This window comes from Tyto alba, unplaced genomic scaffold (genome assembly GCF_018691265.1).
Source record: "Tyto alba isolate M040663 unplaced genomic scaffold, T.alba_DEE_v4.0 Super-Scaffold_2, whole genome shotgun sequence".
Taxonomy (NCBI): Eukaryota; Metazoa; Chordata; class Aves; order Strigiformes; family Tytonidae; genus Tyto; species Tyto alba.
Window position 1 is genome coordinate 74,713,493 of NW_024881282.1, and position 18,890 is coordinate 74,732,382.

General features: G+C 38.9%; 1 protein-coding gene across 1 annotated transcript; it reads right to left on the bottom strand.

The window, feature by feature from the left end:
- Nucleotides 1-833: 833 nt before the first annotated feature.
- DLD (dihydrolipoamide dehydrogenase) lies at nucleotides 834-17,503 on the bottom strand. Its single transcript, XM_032996266.2, has 14 exons — nucleotides 17,377-17,503; nucleotides 16,318-16,393; nucleotides 15,451-15,530; nucleotides 12,249-12,317; nucleotides 9,720-9,789; nucleotides 9,253-9,353; nucleotides 8,791-8,934; nucleotides 8,524-8,625; nucleotides 7,175-7,365; nucleotides 5,598-5,768; nucleotides 5,005-5,194; nucleotides 4,486-4,623; nucleotides 2,956-3,045; nucleotides 834-2,850 (listed from the first exon to the last, which is right to left on the bottom strand). The coding sequence occupies exons 1-14, from the start codon at nucleotides 17,413-17,415 to the stop codon at nucleotides 2,785-2,787; spliced, it is 1,527 nt and encodes a 508-aa protein (XP_032852157.2). The 5' UTR covers nucleotides 17,416-17,503; the 3' UTR covers nucleotides 834-2,784.
- Nucleotides 17,504-18,890: the final 1,387 nt, after the last annotated feature.

The window sequence follows — 18,890 nt, forward strand, 5'->3', positions numbered from 1 at the left end:
TTTAACACTGGTTTCATGTCACCGATTACGAAACACTTGATAGGTAAAGTAAAAGCAGTGGTCAGCACCGAAGGGGTGAATGTGGTTTACATTTAAAGCACCATATTTATGTGATAAACCAAACTGGGAGGATCAAGCCTCTCTGGAAGAGGAACTACAAATGTTCAGAAGGCACTTAATGCAAATCAATTAAGGAGCTGTACACAGACAGCTAAGAACAGCTTGCACTTAACAAAACACAAACAAGACTTTTTTCAACGTCTGAGAGTAACATCCAGTTCACCACGCTTAAGTTCAAAGTCATCTGTAGAACGGTGCACCTTCAGAAATTGCACAGTACTGCACAAACTGATTTATAACATTAATCAGCTACACAAATTAGCATCCAGTACTGCAACATGCATTCACACATCCTGACCGCTAACTCTGACCCAAGGAATACATCTGCATATATACTTTGATTAGCAGCTTACCTGACCTTGACTAACATCATCAAAAGTCAGTCAGGACAACAGTGGCAGAATATATCACCCCCTAAGCAAACCAAAGAGCACTACGTTTAAATATATAATTACCCCTAAGCTCCATAGGTTACAAATGCGACAGCAAAAAACCCATCACAGGAACAGATTACCACACCAGCACTGCACACCATTTCACTGCCAGTATGCTTAGCAGCTCTTAAAAACACAATTTGCAAAGTTGGCAAAGTTCAGGCTTAACTGCCATGAGATCCCTGACAGGTGGCTCAGTAGCTCATCTCACTTTTACCTTTACAAATACTCTCTGTACACTTAACAAGAACAGGAATGACAGAAATAATGATACAGTAATAATTTTAAGGCCTTGAATTTTATTTACAAGTGTCTGGGAAACTAGAGTCTCCAGTATAGTTTTAGTAGTATTCTTCATTAAAGTTTCTCTGACTTTCCAAACTTACATTTAACATGAACAAAATGTGATATAAGAATTTGTAACTGATGAACCTCAATGCTGAGCTGCAGTAAGACTGCTGCAAGTATTGAGGAAGGTGGAAAGAGTGGACAAAAAGCTGTTTCTGAAAGAGCAGGACTTCTAGGAAGGACTTCCAAATCAAAAGATTAACACTTAAGAGCATTCTCCTGCAGCTGGTAGAAGTTATTAGGAAATGCCAAGATCCACTGGAACAATCATGTTTTTCTTCCCTCACTATTGTCTCACCTTTGCTTTCCTTTCAGCAACTGCCTAACACCTGAAAGCAGATCCACATTAATTCCCCTAACCCTGCATATCCACGAATCAGATTATCTCATATCCTGGTGGTAAACTTAATGAGCTGTCATGGTTTAACCCCATCTACATTTAAAACAGGAATTAAAAAACAAACCAAAATGAAGAACAGTATCAGCGGTGTTTGTTGATTAACTGATATCTTAAAATGGTAATGTTGGCATATACCATACGTATATTTCCATCATTCAGTATGGATAATGGATCAAACCTTGAATAAGAAGTTCTAATGAAAGGTAGAAGGATATAACCGTCTTGTTTATACAAAAAAACGAAGTAACTTTGGCACCATTTCCTGAATGTACATTTCTCATTCTGTTGAGATAATGAAAAAAGGGCATACACAATACCACAGATATTAAGGTTTTCTTCAAGGGAAAAGAGCCTAACAAAAAAAAGGGCACACTGCAAAACAAAACTTAAAATGAGCTACTGAAATTGGGCACTTTCCATATATATGTTAGGGATCTTCCAAAGATGCCATTTGTTTTGATTTTCTTCATGTATTCGACAACCTAGACACTAAGGAGTAATGGGGCGTATCAGCAAACAAAATCCAAGACCCTCCAGCCATGTTAAGTATTTATTAAGCTCTCTTGCTACAGAAGAGACAGAAAGAGAGCACAAAATAGAAAACAGAGGAGAAGGAAGCATGTCTTAATTGTGTGGAGAGCTGACACTGCAGCCCTTATGTGTGGAAGGTGCAAAATAACCCTCATGTCATAACACTTAACAGCAAACGCTGCTTCACTACCCAGTTTTAGCATTTCAAGTTTGAGAGTTGGACAATGGAAGTTTTAAAAACAAAAAATATCAAGTAGAAGTAAGATTAATTTTTCTTAAATCTTTAATTTCTCCCTTAGCACTTGATTTTTTCCCAATGAGTTTTCAATATGAAAACATGACGTGTGGAGAATCACACACAGAGTAATTTTCTCTTTAAAAAGTCAATATAATTTTAATTAATCTATACGAGCCCCTCTTTTCCCAACATCCTAACACTACTAGGTCAAAGCAAGTTTTGGTACTTGTATGTAATAAGTAGCTTAAATAAAGTTAATCCTTTCAGAAGGAAACACATTTTTGTGCGGAAGTGACAGTGGCATTTAAGTGCCAGCAACATTGTAAGTGCCAGCATTCAACTGGTTTAGTCTATCACTACTTCAAATAAGAAAACACCAGGTATGCTGGACACCTACCTAGAGTTCTGACCAGCACACACCTGATAATCCCATGCAGCAGCAAAGTGTTTGATTTTGAAAATGAGAAGAGTTCTGTCAGGCTGTTTTTCTGCAACATTCATCATGTAAATAAACATGTAATTTTAAGTATTTAATTTACAGAGACTGGATAATTCCACTTGTTCCAAACTCTACTTGTTGAAATATATTTGATGTTTAAAATGATGAGATTCACTTAATTCAGTCCTAAAATCCTCAGACTCAGCCTTCCATAAGGGCCCACAGTCCACTTTCAGAGATGTACTATACACGTACAGAGATCTGTTCTTTCCTTTTAAAAGTTGATAGCTTTGCCAAAAGATGCTGCTAAGTTCGCTTCCCGGAAGGCTTCTGACACTGTCTGTAGAGAGCAAACATAAAAAAGTAAAAGTCATTAATAGCTGCATGTAATTACAGCATGTCTGTGTAACCCTGGCGTTCAACAGTCTGTTTAGAAAAAACTTACTGGATGGGCATGGCAAACTCTGGCTACATCTTCACATGATGCTCCATATTCCATAGCAAGGGCAGCTTCATTAACCATTTCGCCAGCACCCTGCAATTTAATGGTATTTGTAATTAGCACAAATCTTTATGCAGACATCCAGGTTCTCCTGAATCAGTAACAGCTTGTAAAGAAGCATCTTTTGCAAAAAAAGGAAAGTTGTATTATAACTAGGACTTTCAGCTGTGTTCTAATATAAGTCATAAGTACTTCATCTATTTGGTGACTGTGTTTAAGCCTAGTGTAAAGATAAAAATAATTCTTAGTAAGAGTATCTGTTCTCTCATTACTGAGAATTATACAAAATCTGAGTATTTTACCACTGCTCAGAACATCCACATTCTCAAAGCTACAGTGTGCATTATCACTGCTATAACCTCCCCAAAACTTCAACGCCCTCCTGGAAAGTTAAATAGGTCACTAGATAAACAAAAGCTTGTTACTACATCTGCACCCTCATTTTTATTTGTTGTATTTATGTGTAATTACTCAGACAGCAATTATTTGAGGAATGAAAAATAGTGAAATCTATTATGTTTTCAGCTTTCAGATCCACAATCTTAAGATCTTCCCCCAGCCCCTTCCCAATGAAGAAAATTAGTCTGTCTCACACCAATAAACTGAAGTTGTGCTTCCTTTAAGGCATGCTGATTTTTAAATGACTGCCACTGCAAGAGAAAATAACTAACGTAATGCCTTACTAAGTATTTCTAGCAGAAATTATGAGAATCAGATTCAGAAACAAAAAGCCTATCCACTAGTGTTGACACCATATCCATTAACAGGAGTAAAACTTTCTTTCCAGGAAAACGGAGAGCAGGGTTAGTGTTCCTCTCAAAGAAAGCTGTATACAAAGATGCATGGACTTGTTTCTACAAATGTCTTTAGAAAAAATTTTTAAAATTTAGAGCTAAACAAAACAGAGAGAGATTAGGGTCTAACTTTGGAATGTGTGGGACAGTGGAAAATGATACTTTTCCTCAATAGAATTTTCTAGTTACTCATCTTTACAAAGGGTTTTAAATCAAAGTTCCATAAGCTACTGACCCTGGATTTGGTGACCACAGCATAAGGTTACCAGCTTTGCTGCATTCTGAAGTTCAGAGAGGGTAAAAAAAGAAAACACAGATGAAAAAGCCACAGTCTTTTCACCTCCCTCAAATTCCAGAACTTGACTCAACAATTTCTGCTGAGTATTTGGCAGTATTCATTAAAAAAACCCCACCAAACTAACAACTGGTCAGAGAAATCAATTAACCCTAGCAATTCTAGGAAAAAAAGAAAAAAATGCTGCATCTAACACCAAAGTAACAGAAAAGTGGGAAGGAGGGCAGGAGTGCAGAAGAAAACAGTCAATAAAAATTACTATGGTAGACTCAAATCTTCCTTCTTTTTACAAGCACCACTTTTCCTAATTTGACAACTACTCTGCAATCCTAAATAACAGACCCTTAACAAAGCCAAGGCAGCAGCACAATTTACAATACTTACTGCGCCTAAAATGTGAGCACCCAACATCCTGTCTGTTGATTTTTGACTAAGTATCTTCACCATGCCATCTGTGTCAGCATTTGTCTTTGCTCTACTGTTTGCAGCAAATGGAAATTTCCCAATTTTGTATTCTATACCCTACAAAACACATGTTTTAATCAGTTAATGACCAACAAGAACAATGTAAGCATACAGACAATTTGGCAAGTACAAGAACAGAAGCAATACAAGACACATACGACACACAGAGCAAAGTGTAAGAACAACGATGAAAGGGGTATAAGGGGGTATTAAAAAAAGATTCATTAGCAAATAACATTAACTTCACAGAATAGAAATCACTCTAAAGAACTCTGATCCCCGGGAAAGTGGCATGCAGGAGGGAATCATTCACACACCCTTAGCAATAAATTCAGATGCAGATATTCTCCTGGAAAAAGCAGCTAGCTAAGCCACCAGACAACAAAACGATGCCCAAGGTAGAAAAACAGTTTTGTCTGAGAAGAAAACAAACAGTACCTCTTCCTTCAGCTGTTCTTCTGATTTGCCAACCCAGGCCACTTCAGGGTGAGTGTATATCACAGAGGGTACGCAGTTATAGTCAATGTGAACTGCTCCCCCAGCCATCCCTTCCACACAAAGAATGCCTTCATCCTCAGCTTTGTGGGCCAGCATAGGTCCAGCAACTACATCACCAATAGCATAGATGCTATCAGACCAATGAAACAGAATAAGACACTGTTTAAAAACATCCTAGCACAACTAGGCTACCTTATATAACAGTCAATTTGAAACATACTACTCAAAACTCTAATCAAAACAGATTAAAATACTAAATTTCAAAATATAAGTATAAAAGAGCAGTTTCCACAGAATGACCACACTTCAAGAAGTACTAGTGACATGAAACACACAGTGACTTTTAAATTACAAAACTTCACAGGTTGACTAAAAATCTTTAGTTCCTGAAAAAATAAGAAATCTTGAGTTTTCCTTTCAGAAAAGAAAGCTATATTCCACAACTAAAAACAAAAAAAGGGCTTTAGTACGTTGAACTTTTAAAAATAAGAGTTCTGCTTAAAAGAAAAGTAAAAATATTTAGTCTTACTTACTTTGGAATTTTGGTTTGGAATCTGTTATTGACTGGGATTCTCCCCCTCTTATCAAGTTCAATTCCAATATCCTCAAGACCTAGATTTTTTGTAAAAGGACGTCTACCAATGCAAACTAGGAGCACATCACAGGTTATTACTTCTGCCTTGCCACCAGCAGCAGCTTCAACACTACAGAAAAATAAGTAGCAGAAATGCTAAGCTGTAAACTTGCAGCATTGGATTTCTCTGACTAGTAACTAATATGATCCAGACGGTGACATACTGGCTGGGATCTGGCATCCAAAACACTTGCATTTAGCTTGCCCCACACATCTTCCTTGCAAGAGTTGAAGAATAGAAGAGGGAGGAAGAAACAGTAACTTTTACTACATTTGTTAACAACTCAGATACAGATATTCAGGGTATACATCTACTAGCAAGAAGCAGGACCTTATAGGATCAAATCTGTACAACAAAATAATTGGTGCTGAGTACTTGACATCCAAACTGCACATTCTGGGGTGGGGTAGGGCCACATACTCTGAAGCAAGCCTTCTTCTGGACCAAGAACCAAACACCCCCAAGCAGCTGCCCTACATCAGGTGCATCCTGCAGTGCACTGTTTTGCTGAACTGCACCCAGAACAAGTTCAGTTCTTGCACTTTAAGAGCACAAGAACCAAAGCATGGCAAGTGAGGATAAGTAGGAAGTGTTTCAAAATCGCAGTCCTGAACCAAAATGGAACTCTACATGTAGAAACAGACTACATGAGAGATCCAACCAGCATCAGCGTGGCATGTAAAGCAGCCCAAAGCCAGGACCTTTACAATGGTGGAGGACAGACTATCCCGAGATATGGCGACACAGCAAATACAAGTCACCATGTTAAGATTCCAATGAAAAGGCATTTAAGCTTACTTTTGTTAAGCAACAACAAGCATTTTCTTAAAACTCAAACTACTTTCTTAGAGAAAACGTTAACAAGAACAAACGTTGTGTATACATATAGAATTTTACAAAGCAAATTTGTTTTATATGCTTCTATATTAGCTGTTCATCTGTAAGTCTTCAAAGGATTTGAGTGGCTATTAAAAGACACTCTGGGGTAGTTTCATTTATTTCTACTCAAAAGCAGTAAAATCTCTGCCACACTTATTTTGAGACAAGAGAAGACATGGACAAAATAGCCCTTCCAATAAGCAGCCAAGAACGAACGCCTTTAAAATGGCAGTATGAACATTCATGATATTTAAGTTAATTATACCAGAAGCAAAGTCCTTCCCTGAAAAGAATGATTTAGAGTTCTGGTTTTATTATTGATCTCACTGTAACAACACTGGTTTTATACTAGCATGCCTTCAACTCAAGTCAATGGAACCTCTCCTGTATAAGCAATCTAAGACTCAAGAAACCCAAAATTATGAGCTCTGTAAATTACAATACAGCATAAAAATTAAATTTCACTAAAGAATTAAGTTTCATCCTTAATCCATCTTTTCCTGTTTAAAAAAATAACATCAGACTATTTTTAAATAAGTTTGATGGGTTGGGAAGAATATATATGGCATTCCTTTAGTTTTATGTTAAACACTTACGCTACATCAATTTTTCCATCTGGCTTCTTGGTAGCACCAGTAACTTTGGTGTTCAGTTTAAACTTAAGTCCCTGTTTCTGAAGAATACGTTGGAAGTTTTTAGAAATCTCCATGTCAATTCCCATTCCACCAACATGGCCCATGAACTCAACAGCTGTCACATCTGCACCGAGGCGCTGCCAAACTGAACCCTGCAGTCACAACAATATAGGTAAAAAGAGTTTTTGAAAAATCAACTTCAGGTTTCTTTAATATTTACCACAGACTGTAAAACTTCTCAAAAGCAGGACAATATGAAACAAACTTATCAGTTTTCACAAATGTTAGTGTAGAATAAAACAAAACCAACTTTCCCCAGCCTTTCCACAAAAAATGGATTTATCACTGCTTGTTTGCATACCCAAAATTTCAGTGACTGAATAAATGGAAATAAGGTTTTAAAGAAATATCTAACAAAAGAATTAAGTATAAATTAGGCATGTTTTAGGTTACAGCTACAGAAAAATTCAAAAATCAAAGAATCTGAACATAGATCAGAAAACCCAAAGGAAATTGCTTGTGGTGTTTTAATACTACTATAAATTAAATCAAAACAATACCACATTAAGGAAATTTTATGCAATAAAATGGAACCACTGCTGTTCCTGTATTTATACCATAACCACTATCACATCAGCTTCACCAACAAAACCCATATACGCCCTATTTATCTGCAGCTACCCACATCAATCCAACACAGTACTTCACTGTGCTTACTCTTTCCCTGCCTCATGTTCAGCAGGCTAAGCAACCACTAAGCAGATGTGCCAATTTTCAAGCAGTTGCAAGACCAGCAAATATACATGCTTTTTGAACCATACAGGTATGAGGCAAAAGGATGACCAAGATGAACTACTTGGGTTCCACTCCTTGGATTGTTAGATAGAAAGTGTACAATCCTAATCCCAAGAAATTTTGTGTGGTATCTGCTACACACGAGAACTTATCCTGGCTTAAAAAGAGCTTCCCTTAAAAAAAGGAAGTTCTCACATCTATACCCAGAGCAGACACAAACCTCAGCAAAAGTTAACTCCACCCACCCAAAACCCAAACACACCTGTGAGGCCCTGTATGTTCCTCTCTCATTTCTCTGCTTAGCTAACTAGCTTCAGGAGTGCTGATCCTACCACCACTTCTCCCAGATTTTCTGGTAGAAAAGGGAGCAAGCTGACTACGAAGTCTGGAACAGTTTCACTACAACTCATTCAACCAAACATCTGTTAAATCACAGCAACATAATCAAATATAACAAATAATAACACCATGTTCCTTTATAAATTAAAGGCCAAGTGGTTTAAATATCCTCTCACCAGTTCCACACCAATGACTCCTGCACCAATGACAACCATCTTTTCAGGAACTTTCTTCAGTGACAGCGCACCAGTGGATGACACGATATTATCTTCATCAATCTAATGATAAAGAAATCCACAAAGGGAGGTTTACCATCTCTTTTATACATTATATAAAACACAGAGAGGGTGAAGTGCAATCAGATGCAAAAAACTATTACACATTAAATTATGTGGATATAACACATCGGAAAAAATAGTACCATTAAATCTTCAAATACATACAGTAATTCCAGGGAAGGGAGCAACTTCTGAGCCCGTGGCTATAAGTATGTTCTTTGTATTGATAACTTGCGTGCTGCCATCTTCTTTGGTTGCAGTGACTTGGTTTTTGCCAGTTATTTTTCCAAATCCAGATACATGTACAACCTTTAGTAATCAGAACACAGTAAATCCAGACTGAAATTGCTTACAGAAGTTATGCTACATTTAATCTGAATCTCACTAATGCTTTAGAGAAGCTGCTAACATGTACCTCTGTACAAGTCTTAACATAATTGTATACTGTTAAGTAGATTAAGAGTGAATGAACTGTTCATTTAAAAATTTCCTTGGAGAGAATCATTCAAATTCTGCCCTTGCCAAGTCAGTCACTCTAATTTGTGGCAAGAATATGAAAATATAAAAAACAAGAAAATCCAATCAGAAAAAATAATGTATATATTTCAGTATATAATCCAAACTAACCTTGTTTTGTTTAAATAAATGAGCAATTCCACCTGTTAAGGCCTTCACTGCACCACTCTTCTGTTCCATCATCTTCTCTAGATTCAGACGGATTCCTGTAACTAAGGTTAAAAAAACCTTCTATCAAGTATTGCAGTGGTTTTATTTAAAGGAGCTAACCTAAATGCGATTAACAACTCTGACAAGAGTAATACTCATTGAATGGCCCTACTAAAGGTTTCATTCAACATCTCCCATATTAAAAAACAGTATTACACTTTTCAAATGTAACTTATCTATCCATGATTCAGGGTTCAAGGAGCAGACATATGTCCCTAACCCTCCAACTGACAGATAAAGGATGTAATTTGTAAGTCTAAAGTTTTCTGACCAGAAAACTATAGCAATCAGGTTTGAATGATTAAATTTGCTTGCCAATGCAAACCATTTATGTTAATAGGCACCAACTAGTTGCTCTTCACACTTACTTTCAATTCCTCTATTAGCGAAATCTTTTCCATGAGCCAAGTGATAGAGATGTGAGTTGTTCAGCAAGGCCTAAAATACACACACAAAAATATAAATTGGGGCATACATTCACAATTGAATTATTTATTATATTATCAGACAAAAAAATAATCTGATGCTATTTGCAAAACATTCTCACTGTTAAGGAAGTTTGACATAAATATTTGAAAAAGTATATTTCAAACACAGAATTTGTACACAATAGCTCTTACTGAAAGGTTTTTATAAATTACGTATTTATCATAAAAATAGTTAGATATACATCTATCCTTTTTCCTCGTTTCACCAGAGAGATTGGAAATTATTCTATGGGAGTTAAAAAAAAAAGGAACAGACTAAGTAGAGGAAAGAAGGATGATTCTGACTGACTCACAGGAGAATTTCCTTATTACCTCAGACAAGAGGTTACTTGTCAAGAAAAAGAAGATACAGAAAGACTAGATGAGGAGCAACTATACTGAAATCCCTGTTAAAATTTTAGCCTGTGTAGCCATATGGGAATTAAATTTTGCAGTTGAGTAGTTGTGCTAAAGTTACTACAACTGCTTATCTAGTTGAGCTGAAGCTAGATGTCTTAGAGCTAGCTCAGGTCACTGGAGATTAGGAATTCAAAGATAAAACTAGAATAGTTTTTATAAGGATGTCTATAAATCAGAAGCTTGAAATGTAGAACCTCTATTACTGTATTTTGATTAGAAATAGCAATATAATTAGGGAGTGATCTTGGTAAGAAAAATTATGTCTTTTGCTGTAGCCATCCCAAATATGAAATCACCAGTATCTTTGCAAGGACAACAGTGCAAGTCTGCACAGACTGAAGTCTAAAGCAGGCACAGTAGAAGATTCAAAGCATGTTTTGAGGTACCTGCCTTATATTCACATGCTTGAGTAAAACTAATACTGTCCAGATAAGATAATTCCATCTTTATGAATAAGTCTTATCAACTCTCTAAAACTCATTTGCCCGTTTCACATAACTGTCACCACCCTGAGTCTGTAATATCTAACATTAATTAAAGACACAGTCACGGCTTAAGACTTCAGTAATTAGAATGGAAAAAAATTTCCATACCCATTGTATTATTTTGGATGGCTTTCTGGAAAGGAGTATTTGAATAATTTGTTATTGCCTCAGTGTATGCAGCCTACATATCCACTTCTTTAAGAAGTTTATTGCCATTCAAAAAAATTCTGGGTAGCTCCAAGTTTAGCCCATGGGTTCAGAAGTATTTTCATAAGAACTTCAAATGATTAAAAAAAAAAAAAGGGGACACACACACACACCACAACACACACTCAAGAAGTTAGTTAAATAGATCCTAGCAGAGTTCCAAACTTGCAAAGTAAGACTGTGTTGATTGACACCTCATTTGAGTTTTGTCTCAGTATATTAAGATATTCTGAACTTCATCAGAACTATTACTAAAAGGTTTATTAAAATTATTATCTCATTTTAAAAACTTTGTATTTATATTGTATTTTCTCCTACCATGCTAATGGCACCTCTCCAAGCAAATATATCAGAAAGAGCAATACAGTTTGGAAGAATCCTGATAAGAATATTATGTCTCTTACTAGAGCCGTAACAATCCTGGCATTGCCAGTGTCTTCCTTCACCTGCTGGGTGCTAACGAGGCAGACTCCTTTCATCTAGCAATAGCACTGTTGTTACAACGCCTTAGTTCTGAAATTACTTAGAGCTGGATTGACAACATCAAATATTAAGTTATTCTGGATTTCTTGACTTCTCCCTTCTTTCAAGGTGCATGCCTTGGACTCCCCCTTTTCTTTCCCCACCTGCACTACTCCACACAAGCACTACCAGCCCATCTTTCGGGGCTGGCAAGAATACTAAGTTAGCTTACACGAATATTTCAAGAGCTAATAAACTAGGCTCTTTCTGTAGTCAATGGAAAGAGACAGCTCTCTTCAGAGTATGGTGCATCCAACTAAAACCAGAATTCATTATTTTCCAGGGGTCCCTCTCTCCCTCAAATTTAATTTACTTTCTCTACCTCTAGTGACACACACAGTACAGCATTGCTTTAACAAACTCTAGGTTTATTTTGAACAAACTTATAGGAGGTGACCAAGAACTTCACATGGTACAAGAGCTACAACCATCAGAAATAGTTACAGCAGTCTACAAGAGATACAACCAACAGTCTGAAACAGTCATTACTGGTTACAACACAGACTCAACAGCTCAAAGTGAGAACATGCATCTGTATGTACCTCTGGTTTTCATCCTCTTCCCCCATCTCATCTGGGAAAGCCCACAAAACAATTTGCAAACAAAACATTTCTATTTAGCAAGTAAAATTTTAACCCTTTGTGTTACTTTTACTTGGATCCTCAGCTCATCTGGATTACAATTTAAATTTTTAAAGAAAGTACATCAATCTTGAGAAACTCCTCAAACTTTTTCCAAGTGATACATAACTTCATTTAAAAGAACAGATATTTTATGTCACACTATGCACAATTACCTTGGACGGAATACATCCAACATTCAAACAGGTTCCACCTAATGTTTCATTTTTCTCTACACAGACCGTCTGAGGAAAAAGAAGAGGGGGAAAAAATTTTTTCAGCAATATTATGCTACCATTTCCTTACAGGGCATCTCACAAATTAGAATCGATGACAAAGACCAGACATGTATCTAGCAACTATTCCTCTACAAATGTCTCATTAACTTTACTCCTAGATTTATTTTGTGATTCAGATTTCCCCTCCCTTATTTTTTTTCCTAACATAAAAACAGACTCATTGCAACAAAATTCTCTACCAGAAGACAGCCACATTCCCCACTGCCCCATTTATATTTTCATACAAGTTTAAATGCTGTTCTTCTGTTTCAAAAATCCACAGTCACCTCAACTAAATAAAACACTCAGTTCTGTGAAAGATGTCCTCCTTACAATTAAAAAAGATAAAACAAAACCAAAGCCCTGGAAAAAAAAAACACATAAATCATGCAAAAGACTCTTAAAAAGAAGTAATCACAAGCAAACAACAGATAAATGAACCATCACAGGTTAAAACTGCATGAAATCTTTTAACAAAACAAAACAGAACAAAATCCCCAAAGCACAAACAACATTTCCCTCTCTAAACACATGCTCCTGTAAGACTCACTGCTATAAAGTTGTGCCAATATCTATAGACAGAAAAAATAAAAACCAAGTAAAGCAAAGCCAAGCAAAGCCAAGGTCAATACCAACAAGGACGGAAAATATTTCATCTCCTTCTCATCAACTTGCTAACATCAAAGTGTGCAAAGAAAAGAAATAACTGACAAAACTTCAACTAAAACCAGATCAATAGGGGGCAGGGGGTGGGGGGAAAGAGTACTGTAAATCATTTTTTATAGAAGAAAAACAACTGGCATCTCATTATCTACAAGGAGCACACATGTTCAAAATAATAGTTCCTTGGTTTATACTCAGAGAGCTCCAGTCTACTGAGAAGTGACTACCCAGGTGAAAGCCTTTCATCATTTCTTCTAAATTGCTGCTTTTGTGCTAAAGTAGAGGTGATGGTAACATGAAAAGCAGAATTCACCATATCAAATCACAGCAGCACATTGAGACACTCCAATCCCCTATCTACCATTCCTCCTGTTTTAAGCCTCTGAATGCATGAAAAGTGATCCAAGGGCTTCAAAAGCTGCACTATGGATCAAACAGCACCAGACTGCTCCTACTTTTACCTGATAAGGAGGTTCTGCCTCATCCACTTCACAGCAACTTCACTGACAAGACCAAGCAAAGTGGTTGAAAAGCCAATGCCCAGAGAACATTGTCGGCAACAACACGGGATGCTGTGGTGGTGGTACAAGGACTTAACACTTGTGCTAGCAGACACAGCACTAAAATTGAAGGTTAATGTTCAGTAATTCAGTAGAGCATACTCAGGTTCTCCCATGGAAGGTGTAACTATAGAACCTATCTTTTTGCCAGTCTCACAAAAACATCGTACGTTCCTCAAGGACAGCATAAACACTCTTCATGTTTATTCAGTGCTACAGGTGACACACGCAAGCATGTTCAAGTACTTTGCCCACTCCAAGTAGCTGTGAAGCAGTGTAACAATTATTTTTTACTATAATGTAAAACAGAATCCAGGGCGCTTGTTAAAACTCCTTGTATATGGTATCCTACTGTCAATCACAGACATGAAGGATCCGATGACAGCATTGCTCCAAGAAAAGCAGGCATACAGCCACAAAAAATAACTTTAGAATAAACAAACACGAAATTACGTAGCAGAATGCCTCGACCTCAATTAAAACCTGTAGCACTGAGAAACTTTTTTTTCAGGTATTAATAGCTCAGTAACAAAATACATCTAAAAGCAAGATTATTTATTAGGACAAAAAAAAATAATTTCACAAACCTGGATACAGACAATTCAATTATCTGCACTTGGTCACAGGCAAATGTAAAACTTCTTAATGGAATCTTAAACATTTATATTTTGGTATGCTTACACCCTAGAAGTCTGAAAGATACCCAAAGAGACATCACTGAAACCCAGTTGTGGGAGTAATGACCAATGAGGGACAACACTTAGAATCACGTAAAAGTTTAGGTTGAAGGGACCTCCTCTGGAGGCCATTGAGTCAAACCTCCTGCCCCAGACACAGTCAACAATCAGGTGGCTCAGGTCTTTGTACAGCCAAATTCTGAAAATATCCAAGGATTAAGACTACACACTATCTGGGCCTCTGTTCCAGAGCTGCACTGGGACTCCATTCATCACCAGGAGTTCTTGTCCTTACCAGGTGGTCTCCTCAACTCGTTTTTGTCATGAAGTCCAGCTGTCATAGTTCAGAAGCATTGTGACATATCAGCCAGCAGGAACGTGCTCAGAACTGCTAGCACCACCTTCTCAGATTTCAAAATAATTAAGAGAAGAATAATGCAGTGCCAAGAGAGTAAGTTAGGCTCATATTAAGGTGTGAAGGTAAAAAAAGACATCCTGCTCAAGTCACACTCAGTATTTTCGTAAATTTAGAAAATCTGAAATGCATTATGCACATATAACTCTCACAATACTCAATTAAATAACACCTCATTAGTGCACATCAGATAAAGTTGCCTCTTTCAAAAGGTATTCAAAGACAACAGACAGAACAGATGAACAAAAATAAATTAGATACTGTAGTATTTCTACAGACGTGTTTTTGCCTCAAATTCTCATATGGCAACAGAATTTCTCTACTTACATTCAAAAGAACAAAAGCACATCAGCTTTTTATTTTTTTTTCCTCTTTTGATTTCCCTCAGTCTGTTCTTCAAGACAGTTTTTCAGTGACCTTTGTCACTGTCAGGTTTTTTTTTTTTTTTCTTTCCCTTTTCTCTGCTGGGAGAAAAATTCCTTCCTATCATTCTTTTCCCACCTTCTCTTCCACAAGAGTGTATGTCCATCCCAATTATCACTTCCAATCAAAAGCAAGCTGTCCTGAGCAGCTTTGTCAGTAGGGAGCCTATAGATATTAATACCTTCACATCTCCATTTCAACTCCTGTATAATCTGGGTAAGCAAGGTAAAAAAAAAGGTTAACAACATGTCAACAGCATCTGCTGGCCCAAGGTGAGAAAGAATTTCAGTTTTTCAGTATCATACAAACACCTTTCAAGTCCATCTCGATGAATAGTTTATCTGAGTGAGGTCTCATCTTACCTTAAAGCCAAGCTGAGCTGCTTTGATAGCAGCAACATACCCTCCAGGACCAGAGCCAATGACTGTGACATCAGCATCAACTGAAACAAAGAACATCTGAGTTATCTTTGTTTCAGCAATTAAAAGTTTACTGCAGGAATACCAGTTTTTCATTCTGAAATAATTAATGTTTGAAAATATAACTTTTTAAAAAGCAAAATAGCTATTAAAAATGATGCAACTTAATAAATTAGGTTTAGATAAGCAAATTATACCTCACATCTGAAAGTAACTTTCTGGACAAAGGGAAAGGTTGCATGGAAATATTCACTCTGCTATAAAAGCAAGCAGTCTTAAATTTTACAGGGAAAACAATGTAAAATGAAATGAAGAAACGGAATTCAGCCTCACACATCCTTTTTGCTATAAAAGCTCTAAGAACTTAACCTAAGATGCCTAGATAATTATAACATTTTTCCAACATAGCTTCTGTTGCATTTAGTGCAAAAGATAAATGCTTACTGAATGCCATAAAATCAGTAGTTTATAAAGGAGAAAAACATGGTTGAAATAGATATCTATGCAGCTTCTATTGATCATGAACGCAGAAGCTACGAACTTTGTACCTAATGCTTATCTCATAACCACAGTCTCATTTGGAATATTAATTACCATCACTGTTCTTATGTTATATAAAGTTCAACTTCTATTGATAGCTTTATCTTGATAACAAATATGGCAAAGAACCCCCTATTTTACATCTAAATCTCCGTGCTGACATGGACTCCATTGTCACCCAGAAGACTGATTTATGAGTTTGAGGCACTGCTTTTTTTTGGGGGGTGGGGGGTGGTTTTTTGTCTAAATAAACTCTTCACAATTAATTACCTTGATCAGCATAGGTCCTTTGTGACACTGCACAAACTCCCTGGAGACCATGATGAATTCGTTCAAAATGGCTTCTCTAGAAAGGGGAAAAAAAAGTTAGTTTTAAAAATTAAAGTCTTCCCTTGAAGGAAAATAAGCATTCAACCACACACAGGTGACGATACAGTTACAGTCAACCGTTAACAAAAATGGGAACAACATGAATGAAGCACACATGGAGGGAACTGACTGGAATAAGAAGCAGAAGTCTCTCTGCCGCCTCAGCTGATCATTACACTTGTCTTCATGCCAGCCTCACCTAAGGCTGCCTCTAACCACACAAACTCTCAACCCTTCACATGGGGCTCTCAAGCCACGTAACGACATAGACACCCACAGGAGTTTATAAAGAGTCTTGTTCCATAACCATCCCCTTTGGCCACTTCCAGTGAACAGGCAACATCTCAGAGGTGGCTGTGGAGGGCAACATTTTTATTTTTAATTGTAACGGGACAGCACAGCACAGCTGCCACAAGCATCTCACGGGCTGATCATCCTGTAACTGGAGCAGAGGATGCTCTTGAACGTATTCCTGAAGACCCCCGCCCAAAAGGCGGGAAGAGCCTCTCTGACAGTTTCCCGCAGCCACAAAGGTGTCCGCTCCCACCCCCGACTGCGCCCGGCCGCTCCCCGCGGGGCCGGCACGGCCCCTCTCCGCTCCCGGGAGGGCCAGCGCCAGCAAATGACACGGCAGCCGTGTCAGGGCCCCGAGGCCGCCCCTGCCGCGGCGGCGTGAGGCCCGCCGGGAGCCAAGCGACACCGCGGGCCCCTCAGCCGGGCAGAGGCCGCGCGGGGCGAGGAGCTACGCCCCTTCCCTGCGAAGGAGGCGAAAGCAGAGAAGGGAGGGAACCGCCGCCAAAGCCCCAGGGCGCCTGCTCCGGCTCCCGCCGCCCTCGCGCCCGCTCCCGGCGACAGGGTTGGCGGGGGGGGGGGGGGGCGGTGCGTGAGGAAAACCCAAGCCCGAGCTCTTCGGCGCAGCTCCCCCCGCCCGCCCTGCTCGCCTCTCTGCCAGCGCCGTACCCGAGCGAGCGCGCCGGAGACGCGTCCCCAGCGCTGCATGGCTGCCGCCCGGCCTCCGCCGCTCCCCGCCGTCGCCGCTCCAAGGACTCCGCGGACTCGCGCAGGCGCCGTGGGCCGGGCGGGAGCGGCGGGAGGGGCAGGAGCGGCGGGCGCCGCCGAGCGACGGGGCCCCCTGGCGGAGGCGGCCGCCCGGTACAGCGCGGGGAGCGGCGCAGGGGGGCGGGGCCATGCAGATGAGCCTCTTAAAGAGGCAGGGCCCTCCCGGTGGGGGCGGGGCGGGGCGGGGCGGGGCGGGGCGGGACGGGACGGGACGGGACGGGACGGGACGGGGGTGGGGCGGCAGCAGCAGCAGCAGCAGCAGCAGCAGCAGCAGCAGCAGCAGCAGCAGCAGCAGCAGCAGCGCAGCCACTCGCAGCCTTACCCAGCCTTACCCAGCACTAAAATGCATGTTCAGGTCAAGCGAAGTTCGCAAATCCACGTTGAATGAATCAACATAAAATTTGGGAATGGAAAGAGAACACAAAAATATTCAATTTTTCAGGACGTAACCGCTTTCGTCTAAATGACGGTGAAATTTACATACATTCAATTTTTGAATATTCAAAAATATAAAGTCTAAGATATTTAATTCGGGAAAAAAAGTTTCAAGTGGCTTGGAATAATTGCTTTCAATGTACTTAATCAGGAAAAAATCAAACTAGAATATTGAGACATTTTAATAATTGACACAGTTTAGTTTATAGCTGTTCACATTCTTCCAGACTATTTGAATGGTACACACCCCGCAGTCATCTGTTATTTGCACTTCAGCACATCAGTATTTGAAAACCTAAATGCTTCATTGCCTGTGGTGGAACAACAGCAGGCCAAGACCATTTTCTTTCTGTGATGAATTCCACCGGGTTTAGAATATGTGCAATATTCTGTTCAATTTATGCTAAAAACATCTAAATGTGGATTTAGGTAAATAATAACCAACATAGTTCATAATACTGATTGTCCATCTTGCCCAAAAGCTAAAATATTTTCTGTGAAAAAGAGTTCTCAAGTTTTGTAGACTTACTTTCTAATTTCTTGCATAAAATGAAGATTTACATCAGGTGGCAGTGTGTTATTATTTCCCATACAGAGAAGTACATAATTAAGCACAAATTTTGGAAATCCCTTAGAAGAGAGCCATAATATTCATAAATGCCAGGCTTTCTGATTAGAGCAGGCTTAAATTACTTAGAAGAACCACCTGGGAGAAGGATAATTCACCCATTAATAAAATATAGTCAGATCTGTTGAAAGTTCATTAGCTAATGAAGGTGCTGACACCTAATAACACTGCGTGAAAGCAGCCGGGTTCAAAATGGAAAGCTGTGTTCAGTGGCCAGAATTCCTCTTCTGTCTTTCTAGGTGAGGATTTCTCTGACTGCACCTCCAGCAACACTGGAGACTGGATGTGTCTGACATTTGTGCATTTAAATCCTTAACTCTTAGGGTAGCTAATGAGGAAGCATCCCAATGCT

Excerpts from the sequence above, each read along its gene's own strand:
- DLD (XM_032996266.2), bottom strand. The coding sequence starts at position 17,415 with ATGCAGCGCTGGGGACGCGTCTCCGGCGCGCTCGCTCGG. Across the intron at positions 9,790-12,248 it reads TTGGATGTATTCCGTCCAAG|GCCTTGCTGAACAACTCACA; the intron begins GTAATTGTGCAT and ends TGTGTATTTTAG. Across the intron at positions 3,046-4,485 it reads GTGCTCACATTTTAGGCGCA|GGTGCTGGCGAAATGGTTAA; the intron begins GTAAGTATTGTA and ends ATTAAATTGCAG.